General features: G+C 41.6%; 1 protein-coding gene across 2 annotated transcripts in view; it reads right to left on the reverse strand.

Moving 5' to 3' along the window:
- The window catches only part of SYNE1 (spectrin repeat containing nuclear envelope protein 1), a 467,802-nt gene that overhangs the window by 240,470 nt on the left and 215,257 nt on the right, over positions 1-12,075 (reverse strand). For both annotated transcript variants that reach the window (XM_053590506.1, XM_053590504.1), the window contains 8 exons: positions 10,976-11,077; positions 8,276-8,479; positions 7,203-7,410; positions 6,212-6,324; positions 4,685-4,890; positions 3,405-3,560; positions 1,003-1,294; positions 52-224 (listed from right to left, as the gene is read on the reverse strand). In XM_053590506.1, coding sequence (XP_053446481.1) covers positions 52-224; positions 1,003-1,294; positions 3,405-3,560; positions 4,685-4,890; positions 6,212-6,324; positions 7,203-7,410; positions 8,276-8,479; positions 10,976-11,077 — 1,454 coding nt within the window. The remainder of the gene's footprint in view (positions 1-51; positions 225-1,002; positions 1,295-3,404; positions 3,561-4,684; positions 4,891-6,211; positions 6,325-7,202; positions 7,411-8,275; positions 8,480-10,975; positions 11,078-12,075) is intronic.

Genomic DNA, 12,075 nt, shown 5'->3' on the forward strand with positions numbered 1-12,075 from the left:
AGGTCTCAATTACTTACTTAGGCAAATAAACACTAAAAATAGACTCTGTACCTCTGAGCACGGAGGGAGGAGCTCATGATGTCAGCCCACACCTCTTTAAGGGTCTCTAGCTGGGTCTGAATCACCTTCTGACCTTCTTTGTTGCTACTTCTCAAGGCCTGTTCCCCTTTGCCAATGGCCATATTCAATTTAACTTCTCCTTCACCTTTCATCAAGAGAATATCCTAGGAAGGAATAATAAACATTCATCAGTAGGAATACAAAAACTTCCTGCTATTTTAAAAAATGGTCATGTTTCCCATGAGAATTAAGGTAGACAATACTTTACACACTTTAAAATGAAAACAAGAACAAGTTCTGGACCCTCTTGCAATATAATGGTATCCTTAAAATTACATATCTGGGAGTCTGGGAGTCAAAGATTAATTCCAATTTATATTCTTGGGAAACTTTGGGCCACTAACCTAGAAATTATAATTTTGTTGACTTCCATTTCAAAGAGTCAAAAGACATTATTTTAAAAATGAAGACACGCCTGTCCAAAAGCCAATAGTCCCCTACCTTCATTGCCTGGCTAATTCCTTTCTCTCAAGGTCACTGACTACAGTCCACGTTGGTGATCTGCTTTGTGCCTTTGACACATACTTGTTCATAGCCACTGCACATGTACTGCACATAACAACTTACAGGGTGGTCTCTCCTGCTAGATTGTGAATTCCTGGAAAATGAGGCCTAGTTTCTATATTCATACTCCCAGGAACTTTCATAGTGGTTGGAGCAGAGTAGGTATTCAATAATGTTTGCTAAATGTTAACTAAATGAAATGAAATATTGTTTAAAGCTATTAAAACAAAAATGTTTCTTTACATAAAGGAAAGCAATCCCTTCATTTCCCTGTGGCTGATTTCTCCATTTTGACCACACAATCCTAATTTAGAAGTTCACAGAACAATCAGGACCTAAGGCAAACACCTGTCAGGGTTTGTCTGGTGCCACACATACCTGTACTTGTGACAGCCGTTTTTCCAAAGCGTCTTTGCTCCCGAGGGTGCTCTCTGCCCCAGCCAGTCTGTCCTGAACGGCCTTCACCCAGGACCACATGCTCTGCAGTGCAGCCTCCAGGGCCTCGTGCTCCTGCAGGGCCACCTGGCAGCTCCGGAGCTTGTCTTTGGTCATTCTGAGTAAATTCTGATAGCTCGCAAGGAGCTGGGAGCACAGGCGGCCTTCTTGCCCAGCTCCGTGGCCTTCTTCACTCAGAAGCTGCCCTCTCTGGGAAAGCTTATCGAGAGACTCTCTAAGTAAGAAAACACAGGAAAAGAAAATCTTATTTCCATCATTCTGGAGTGCAGGGGAGGAGTGACAAATGATTGTTGACATTGGAGCAGTAACAAGGCACAAGCTCATAGCTGACATGCCTTTAAAATAGAGCCACTGGGAACTGGTTGACTGCCTGCATTCTTGTATGGTCTCACTCAGGGCAGTCGGGACAAGTCAGGGGATGCAATCTCAGCTAATGCAGTGCCCATGTCCAAATAGTGGTGATAGAATGGACCACAGCAATAGGAATTCAATTCAGAAATGGGCCCGGCTGCCTGTCCCAGCTAATCTCCAGCATCTGTCTTCCTATGGAATGCTCTCATGAGGCAAAGCTCCATAAAATTCCCCAAACACTCTGCTATTTTGTGTAAACATAGAGATGCCTCCTTTGTGAAAATCCTCCTGCTATTTTCTGTTTTGTTTCTGGTTGCCCCTTTAGAACTCAGCTCAGGCACCCGTAGGAAGCATGAGCATCAGCTCAAGGAGGTGGAGAGTGACGACCCCCTTGCATGTGCCCTCTGCTCCTTATCTCACTCTGATACCTCGTATAGCACCTGTCTTTATCCACAGGGCTGTCTTTTCTGCAGCCAGCACTATTAAATTCAACTTAGATTCCCAGGATCCAACACAATGTTGGGCAGAGACAAAATGGGGCAAAAAAGTTTCTTTCGAAAAGCCTTTTTAAAAAGTGCTCTTGAGTTTCCTTGCCATGTTGAGTGCGTGATCATCTCAGTTTCAATGTGCACTGGTGTCTTGCTGGCTGGGGTTCATTATGTCACTGCATGTTTCTGTGTGCCCTCACAAGAATGTTGGCGCTTGAATTAGAGCAATGAACAAACATTCATAAATTTCTTGTTATAAAATTTGGAAAGATGGCAAGACTGAAAAGGAAATTGGGGATATGTTACTCCAAGTTTATGGGGATAATGCCATGAAAAAAATGGCAGTGTACAAAAGGGCAGAGAAAGTGTCATTGATGAAGAGAGGTGAGGCCATCCAGTAATGAGTGAAACTGACAAAAACTTGGCAAGACTTCATCAAATTATGCATCAGAGTCATTGGCCGACTGTGAAAAGCATAATAGACCAAGTAAACACAAAAAGAGAAACAGGGAAATCTTAACGGGAAATCTTGGCCAACAACTCATGGCTTTGGCATCACAACAATGCACCAGCTCACACAGCACTGTTTGTGAGGCAGTTTTTAGCCAGTAAACAAATAACTGTATTGGACACTCAGCCTACTTGCCTTATCTGGCCCCCAATGCCTTTTTTCTATACCTTAAGATAAAGGAAATACTGAAAGGAAGACATTTTGATGACATCCAGGACATCAAGAATAACATAATGACAGCTCTGGTGGCCATTCCAGAAAGACTTCCAAATTGTTTTGAAGGGTGAATGAGGTGCTGGCATCAATGCTTAGCCTTGTAAGAGGAATACTTTGAAAGTGACTGTCATGATATAAGCAATGAAGTATGTAGCACTTCTTCTAAGATGAATTTGCAAACTTAACTGTCAGACCTCAGATATATTGCAGTGGAGAACAAGAACCACAAGCAGATTCAGACTTAATGACCATAACTTTCACTTTACTAAGACTATTATAAGGATAGGTGGGTGGAAAATGGAATGGGAGGCTGAAATGTGTAAAGAATATATGGTATTTGTGGTCTACGGCAGCAATTTTGTATCTATTGGTCACTGCGAATGTAAAGTTTACTTTTCCTCATATCATCTTTCACGTTATGTTAACTGGTCCTCACAAGAACCCCAGAGAGGGGGATACAGTATTATTAACACAATGTCTAAAGGCTGAAACCCAGAGTTACAGGAGACAAGTGACCCACCCAATTTCTTGAACAAAGAGAAGGACTGGAATGCAAATTTGCTCCTAACTTCCACCCTGCAGGCTCTTCAGAATGTCACAGTGCTGTGAAGAAGTGCAGCATGATCATTCTAGATAGGCAGGGACAAGGACAAAGCACAGTCACCAACCAAACAACCACCACCAAAACAAATGACCAACCACCCAGTCAGTCTACAACGTGGGAGCACATGAAGGGCCAGTTCACTTCTGGGTCGTACCGTGCCGCTAGTAGTTCTCCCAGAAACATTTTAACTTTATGAACTTCGTTTTTCTTCTCGGGAATGTGCTGTTTAGTCTCTCCCAAGTGTTCTGTATTTAGCCTTTCTTCCATTTCATGGATCCATAAGTTTAGTTTTCTGTGCTGATCCTCAAAGCTAAAGAAAAGAAAAGATTATGTGCTTGTTATAATAGATTAGTTCTACTCTCTGAGGTCAAACGTCTTACATATGGCAAATAACATCTTATGAATTTTCAAGTTATGGGAAAAAACCCTCAATAATAAGTCCAAACAAATCATTACTTACTTCAGTAACAAAGTGATAAATCATGGTAATTTCTTTTGAAATGTTAGCAGAAAAAGTATTAACTCTTCTAGCAGAATTGACTTCATAACTAGCAATTACCAGAAAGATCACTTTACCATGTTGATGAGCACTTAATTTTGTCTAGAATCCTGGGCTCAAGGAGTCCCCACACCACCCCCACTTCCCCCACTACCCCCAGCCTCCTAGAGTTCTGGGATTACAGGCGTGAGACACCACACCCAGCCTGGATTTGATTTTGTATTTTACTACAAAGACCCTTCAATTGTGGCCAGTGGATGAATGGGGCAATGGAAGTCCTGGGAACAGAAGGGAAAGTGGTCTCTGCTTCTTTATTTCTTAAGAGAATTTGAATATAGCACAAGAGCTCCAAGTTTTAGAAACAATGTGAACTCAATAAGAAAACCGGACGAGAGTTGGGCAAATCACTCCACCACCAGAAAGGCAGTTAATTTGATTATGCTGACATGTTTTCTCCTCCAAGTAATGAATTTCCCTCAATTCTAATTCTATATTCACTCTCATTAACATATTACTGATTGGAATCTTGATCTATAGAATTTAATAGTTGCTTTCTTGGCATGAGTCTATCCCAGCAGAAGTGGATGCAAGGAAAAGGCTTGGATAATCTAAAAGCTGGTATGTCTAATACTTTGAGTTAACTAAATAGACAAAAATTATATGCATTTGTTATTTTTAATTAATAGCAAATATAATTCCTTTGTCTTTTCCTATATTGAATATATTTTCTATATTGAAAATAAATCCAAATGATAAGTTCAGAGTCTGAGCAATGAATTACTGTCCTAGTATTAACTGCACTTAAGGTCAAAGCTTATTATAATTTAAACTCATGATTTCAGATGTTATTTGCTTATTCACATGACTCTTTTCCTCTATGTCTTCAAAAACTCATTTAGTATATGATGAAATCTACATTTATCAAAACAGTTTACCTCCCAAGTTCCGAAGCACAGTCTTGAAGAGTCTGTTTGTCTTTAAGGCACTGTTTCAGAAAGGCTTGAAACTCCTCATTAGCCTTTGTGATTTGTTCCTGAATGCTACCAACAATTTGTTTAGACAAATGTGCATATAAAGTTTGTCCTTCTTGAGTCACCACATCAAGCTTGCTCTGCCCATCACTGACTGAGTCCAAAATGTTCTGTTTCGAGAAATAAAAGTAATATAAAACATTTGCAATTATTCAGAGACTCTAATGCATGGGAAGATTCATCACAATTGTGGGCTGAGATAGCAGAGCAAGAAAGAATAACTGAGTCCAAAGGAAAAAAACTCTAATGAGGTTGGAGTGGGAACAAGGCATACAACTGGATACAATCAAGGCTGCTGGGACCACTAAGGACAAAATATGAATACCATTGAGCTGGGATGAAAGGTGTTCTCATCAAGGTCTCTGTCTCTCCCCCTTCGCATTCCCCAACCTGGTCCAGCCTCTGCTGCCTCTCACGTGAATGTGACAGCACTCTAACTAGCTAGCTGCTTCCAGCTCTTCTCCTCCTCTCATCCATCCTGCACGCAAAATCCAGTCTTCAGCTCCCTTCTTTTCTTGGTAAGCATCTCTCTCTTAGAAGATCTATGCATGACTCCAACAAAGCTAAAGAATCTCAGAATCTCAGAATTTCAGAGCTGCCCAGGGCTCCACAGTGGCATTTAAATGGTTACTCAGACATTTCTTTGTGGAGTTCACTGCATCTCAAGCTTAAAAGGAGACAATTACTATACTTCCCACAAACCCAGCTTCTTTTATAATCTTTTAACCCTGATTTATAATATAATGAATTACCTACATCATTGCCATCCTCCATCACACCACAAAACCTCATGGCTCTTATAGTTTTCAATTCTTTTTTTTTTTTTTTTTTTTTTACATTATTTAACATAGTGCCTTGCTCAGATTAGCTGTTAGAAAAACATGGTCAAAACCTCCTTTGAACATAGTCCTCTGTAAATAATTTCGTTACTCTGCTTCACCATAGCCTTTTCTTTCCTGAATTCATATATTTTTCAGTCAGTAAAACCTTTACAACCTGTAACATCTGTTACTTTAATCTAATATATATATACTATCTTCAAATTTAAACCATAAGTTATTTTTCAAAAACTTCATGCCCTGTCTTCCCTTCTTTTCAAAAATTCTTATACAACAGATATAGCTATAATGCAGACATAGCTATTTATAATTTTATTGCTACAAAAACTAAATCAGGTTATTCTGAATGAATTAGAAAGGATGGTCAATAGGCTAAAGAGAAGAAAGGCATCTAGAAGTTCTCCAGCTCCAATTTATTTTCTCAAACCACTTTTCACATTGCCTGTCTCTCCTTCTGACTCAATAAGCCAAATTCTGTTAGGAAAGAAGAGATGGGCTCAAACAAGATTTGAAAACAATGATAATTTAAGTCTGATCTAAAAGCACTAGGGTGCAGTTTGGGGAAGGAGAAAAAGGGTGGCAGCTTCCGTACCTGAAGGTCATGGAGCTTTGCCTCCAAAACTTTGCTGTCGCCGGTTCGATCTGATGATTCTTTGGCTGCTTCTTTTACTCCCAAAAACCATTCTTGGAATTCCCGCATAGACTCTTTTGGAAGTAATGAAAATCAGGAATAAAGCAAAACATTGAATGAGCTTCCGGGATTACCACAGTGAAACATTTCTGGCCGTCAACCCATCTCCTCTGACCTTCCAAAATATTCCATGAAGAAAATGACAATTTAGAAAATAAAACAGCGTGATCTACCGCCATGAATATTCGTGGTAGGTCTGATAAATTATCTCAGAGAAAAGACTGAAGCTTGTGTTCCTAGAATGTCTGATTTTACATTGCTTTTCTTTCTTTTGGTAAAGAAAGAGAATTAATTGCCTGGATATGTAAGAATGCAAGGGGAGAAATGCTCCAGGGACATTAGAGCTCTTTTTATGGAACAGAAGGAACCATCTCCTTGTTCTACTACGTTGGCTTGGAGCCTCCTCAGGCCTCCACATCACAGCACAGGTACAAGTGTGTGGGAGCAGAGGCGGGGACAGGACCGTGTGGCTACCCCTGGTTCATAGCCTGTCCTAACAGCCACGCTTATTGTGTCACTTCATCATGGCACAGAACACTTGCGTAGTTACTGGACAGCGGCTGCTGGCCACCCGAGTAGTGGAAGTTACCTTCCATACATGTGAGCAGTAGGCAGAAAACCCAAATCAAGTTCAGAATCACCAAATGGTAGATTCCTGCTTTGTCGGGGGTGGGGGTGGGGGTGGGTGGGGGGTTGGGGGGGGCAAGAGGCATCCTGCCTACGGCGAGAGACCTGAACACAGCACTTCTTTTGCTCAAATCTCAAAACACAAATGAATTTAAAATGATATCTTTCTGGAAAGTTTTCTCAAACTTTTGCTGGCAGTGTCTGGGTAGCATTTGGTTTGGATTCTTTCTCGTAAACAAACTATTCATGGCCGGGCAGAACTCACCGTTGAAATGGTTTTCTAGCACCCCCTGCAGGCTGGCCTGGGTTCTGGAGCACAGCTGGCTCACGGCTTCCTGTTTCTTTATCAGCCTGGTCATCGCATGGCCCAGGGTCTCCAGCTCGGCCGAGTGGTACTTGCGGCACAAGCTGTTGAGATTTTCCTGGGTAGAGCTGATGCTGTTCTGCTGACTTCGCAGTTCCTTTTGTATATCCTACAGATTAAAAGAACATTCATCACACTCAAGAGAAATACTCCATTTGCTCCACCAGGGTATTTTTTTTTCTTTTTTAAATCTTAAATTGATGCTGTTGAAATCCACTCAGTAGCAAACACATGTTGCTGGGGTTTTTGAGCATGTGTGACAGATCCATATTTATTCATTCATAATTTTATCATTTCTCCTTAGGAAGAAGTAACGGCTGGGAGGAGGTGGCTAGGAGTTGGGATGTTGTCTAGTATTTCAAGGAAATTGATTAGGTTCTAATGGATCCTGGTCCATGGTTTGGGGTTGAGTCACTTGGCTGGAAGCTACCACAGTTCACATTCTTCAACAAGGCCACTTGAGCTCTGTTTCAGAGTCACAGGCCACACCAAAAGCATCGTAGTTAATTTAAAAATACAGGCCCTGAGCCTCAAGTACAGTAAGAAGATAGGCTAAAAGAGAGCAGAATACGTTATGTTGACAAGTCCACACAATGCACGTCCTTTACGGAGGTTCATCCGGAATGCCATCTATTAATAGAGACAGGCTAATGAAAAACTAGCTGATATTCAAGCTGGAAAATTCACTAAAAGTCAAATATTTTTCTATCAGACTTCATTTTTTTACTAAAAAGAAAAAATGATTATACCAACACACGCTTTCTGTTTTGAGCGTATTTTTTGATTTCTTAAAACCTACATTCAGTTCTTCACCTACTGCTTATTTTGCTGTAACTAATGTCATGAATAAGTTAATCAGGTGTTTATTTGGGTAACTGAGAGCAGAGAACATATTTTTTATTATTATCACCACAAAACAGAAGAACCACTATTTCTATTCAAGTGGAAGCAGTGGAGGATGGCTTATTACCTACCTTTACTTTTTTCAGCCCTTCACAAGTCTCAGTCTGGGCACAATTCATCACTGAGTCTTCCTCTTTTGCCAGCCATGCTGTTATGTCATTAATAAATTTCTCCACTTGTGTACGTTGAGCCGTGAAATCTTTCAAGGTTCCTTTGGCTACTTCAGTTATTTCTTTAGCATGCTCCAGCTTCTGCCTTAAGTCTGCCTCCATAAACTAAATACAAAACAAGATTTTATTAAAAGTCTGGCAGGGGGTGGGGGGAGCCCAGAACACTTATTCAGTAGGAATTCTGTTCACATCCAGCTTAATTGTCAAAAACTCATAAGCTTTGCCTCAGAAGCCAGAGCCGATGCTAACATGTTTTTTCCAAAAAGAAAAGGCAGTGGGCACAGTTGCCAAGCATGTTTAGTGATGGGAAACGTGGAAAGAGAAGAGATTACAGTTAATATTGGATGTAAAAGTGGCAGTTTTGACTGAGGTTACAGGTTACGGAGAGGTGAGAACCAATTCTGGAGTTATACCTCATGGGGCCTACCAAGGAGGCGACCAAAACCTTGTTCTCAGTTCTTCCTAGAAAGACCTTTAGAATATTCAGCAGGGCTACTTTCTTTCTCTTCCCTGATGAAATGTTTCAGAAGGGCTGACTTCTCTGGACCCCGGTATAGTAAAAGGATTTGATAGTTCACTATAAAATGCAAAACAGTCTCAATTGTGCAATTCAAACATCCAGGCCTATTTGGTAATTAAAATTTTGAATGTAAAGCTAAGGCTTTTTTCCCTTTCTTCTCTCAAGCTCCATTATGCGGCAAGGAGAGAGCCAAGCAGCCCTTTTTCTCTTTCTTCACTCTCTGTTCTGCACGGCTGCTGACCTTTGTCAGCCTGAACAGGCAGACGGTGACTGAGTGTCTGACTCCTGGGTGGCCGCTAGGAGCTCCCTAGGGGACCGGGGTTTGCTGTTCGCTCCTCCTCGCCTGTGCCTTGGGCTGTGGGTTCTCCCACGCCCCTCACTGCTGGGGCCTCCAGGGAAGCTCCCGGATGTGGTGAGGCCCCTCTCTGGCTCCTCGCTTTCCTGGCTCAGCCTGCGGGCTTCTTTCCACCTTCTTGCTGCCATCTGCCCTCTGGGTATCATCTCACACCTACGATGTGCCCCCAGGGAGGGCTCTTCCTTTGCATAAGGTCACACTCCTGCATTCTCCTCCAGCCGCCAACTAACTCTGGGTGCAGGCCACTCAAAACAATCATTTCCTCTTTGGTAAATAAAACATTTAGCCAGCCTGTCTGTCACTAAGGAGATTAGTAACCAAACTCCTGTACCTGCCAGATGCAGGGGACAAATGTTCCGTTCTTCAGGTAATACTGAAACCCTCTGCCTTGGCGTGAGGGACGGTGAGGCGCATGTCTTCCTTGGGTGACAGAGGGGAGGGTGTGTGTGAGAGAGAGAACAGGGCACAGCAGTACATCCTTCCCAAGATCCTGCCTCAATCTTTACTCTGCAAAGGTCCAACTGCTGCCCTTTTTTTTTTTTTTAAGGGTTGGGGGTTGGTGTAGGCAATGTCTTTTTAAAAATTGTTTTAAGACAGAGTATCTGTTGTGGGAGGAGAGAGGAGAGCACAGTGGTAATGATGATGCACCTTGAGCTCCTGGGCTGAAGCAATCCTCCTGCCTCAGTTTTTCAAGTAGGCGGGTCTCCAGCATTTACCATGACGCCCTGCTAGTTTTCCTATTTTTAGTAGAGGTGGGGTTTCACTTTTGCTCAGGCTGGTCTCGAACTCCTGAGCTCAAGCAATTTCCTCCTGCCTCAGCTCCCAGAGTGCTGAGATTGAAGGTGTGAGCCGTGGTGTCCGGCCCAGCTGTGGCCTATTGATCCTCTCTACATAGGTGAATGCATGAGCACTCCCTTTTCAGTTCTTTGTATGACCAGCACCCCTTTTCCCTTCTTGCTTCAGGGGAAATTTCTAGTACTCCTGTGAATGTGTACCCCCCATCCGTGCTACTACCTGATGGCTCAGAAGTCTCGGGTCAGAGCAAAAGCACAATTGATCAAGCTAGATTGATAGGTTTGTACAAGTCAAAGGTAAAGGCACTCTAAGAGGAAAGAAATGCAGGGGAAAATCCATGAAGGAAGCACCAATAAGGAGGTGGAAGGGATTCAGCAGGACCTTCAGCCTGGAGCCTCTGGGACTGGCAGCTGAGGAGACACACCAAGCCAGGTGTCACGAAGGCTGGGGCTCTGGGGCTGAGGTCTCCTGGCAAACACTGCCCTACCCTGTCCTGCTTCAAGGCCCCTGTGAATCTGTGACATCTGAAGGGCCAAGAAGCAACATTTGCAGTGATCACTCCAAACTCAGCTATCCAGTACAGGCATTAGGAAAATATTGATAATGAATACCAATATCCATTAAAAGGGGTCTCTGTTTCTGTCTAGACATAAAATAGTCCCTGAGGCTAAGCTGACTAATAATGCTCCCAAAATTTAGTAGGTAAAAAAGAAAAAAGAATTGCTCTTACTATAGTATTTGAGTTGGAAATATGCTATTAACACCAGTCCAAGGAATTCTAAAGATGTTAATATTTTTGACCCCATGTATGATAAGATCCATGTTTTCTTGGAATTATGATAACAATGAGGATATATAACAATATTTTTTTTTTTCAGAGAGAGAAGCAAAGAAAAGAGAGAAAGAAGCAGAGACACAGACTGATTCTTACCTGAAGGTTTGGTGGTGTCTCTGGATTTTTAGTCAGCTCTTTAAGGTCGTTCACTTTGGAATACAGCTCTTCCAATCTCAACGTTTTGTTTTTAACTTCAGACTGGCAAAATCAAAGACAAAGCAAAGAAGCATAACTAATCAAAACACTGACACGCTATATTTGCCATTAAATTCAGAGAACCTTTTCAAAATACCCCCACTTAAAAAAAAAAAATCCTTGTTTCATCTTGTGAGGGCTGTCATTAATTACGAACGTGGAAAAACATTACGATTAATGTTCCCTTGGAATGTGAAGGAGTATGCAGAACTTTTTCTCTACTCTTTTATTAGAAAAAAAAGGTCCTGGAAAAAATAAAACACTAACCAAAAGTCTTGAGTCAGTGGAGATTTTCAACAGGCCAACTGTCAGCTAGTCATTAACTTCAGGTCACCATGACAGCAAGAAACTCTTAAAGAAACATTTCAGAGCAGATAACACACTGCAAGAGCCTGATGATGGCAGACTAAAGGTAGTATGAAACAAAGCCTTTCCAATAATGATTTACAGGGTATCAATGCAGAAATCAAGTGAATTAGGAAGTTACCATATAACATTTTGCCATTTTTTTATACATAAAATATAGAAAAGAACAAAGAATCATTTTTGAACAAAGTAGATGCCTGTAACCTTCATTAGTTATTTGGGACCACAAAGGAACATTTAATAAATTATTCCTTTTGACTTACAAATGGTTTTCTGGGGTTTGTGGACACTAACAAACCCCTAGATATCTTCAATTCAAATAGTAATGTATTTATTGTAGGATGTGAAGAGTTAACTGTTACGCCTACTGTTTTTTTTTTTTGTTTGTTTTGCTTTTTTGCAGTTTTTGGCTGGGACTGGGTTTGAACCCGCCACCTCTGGTATATGGGGCCAGCACCCTACTCCTTTGAGCAACAGGCGCTGCTCAGGCCTACTGTTTTGTTTTGTTTTCTTTTCTTTTCTTTTTCCAGAATCTGGCTGTGCACCTTAGTAGGCTATGGAATCATCCCTATTTGCCTGCACTCACTCACAACACTGTAGCAGAAATGACCTTGTTAGGCACTGGGCCAAAGCCA

This window comes from Nycticebus coucang, chromosome 5 (genome assembly GCF_027406575.1).
Source record: "Nycticebus coucang isolate mNycCou1 chromosome 5, mNycCou1.pri, whole genome shotgun sequence".
In the NCBI taxonomy this organism is placed as follows: domain Eukaryota; kingdom Metazoa; phylum Chordata; class Mammalia; order Primates; family Lorisidae; genus Nycticebus; species Nycticebus coucang.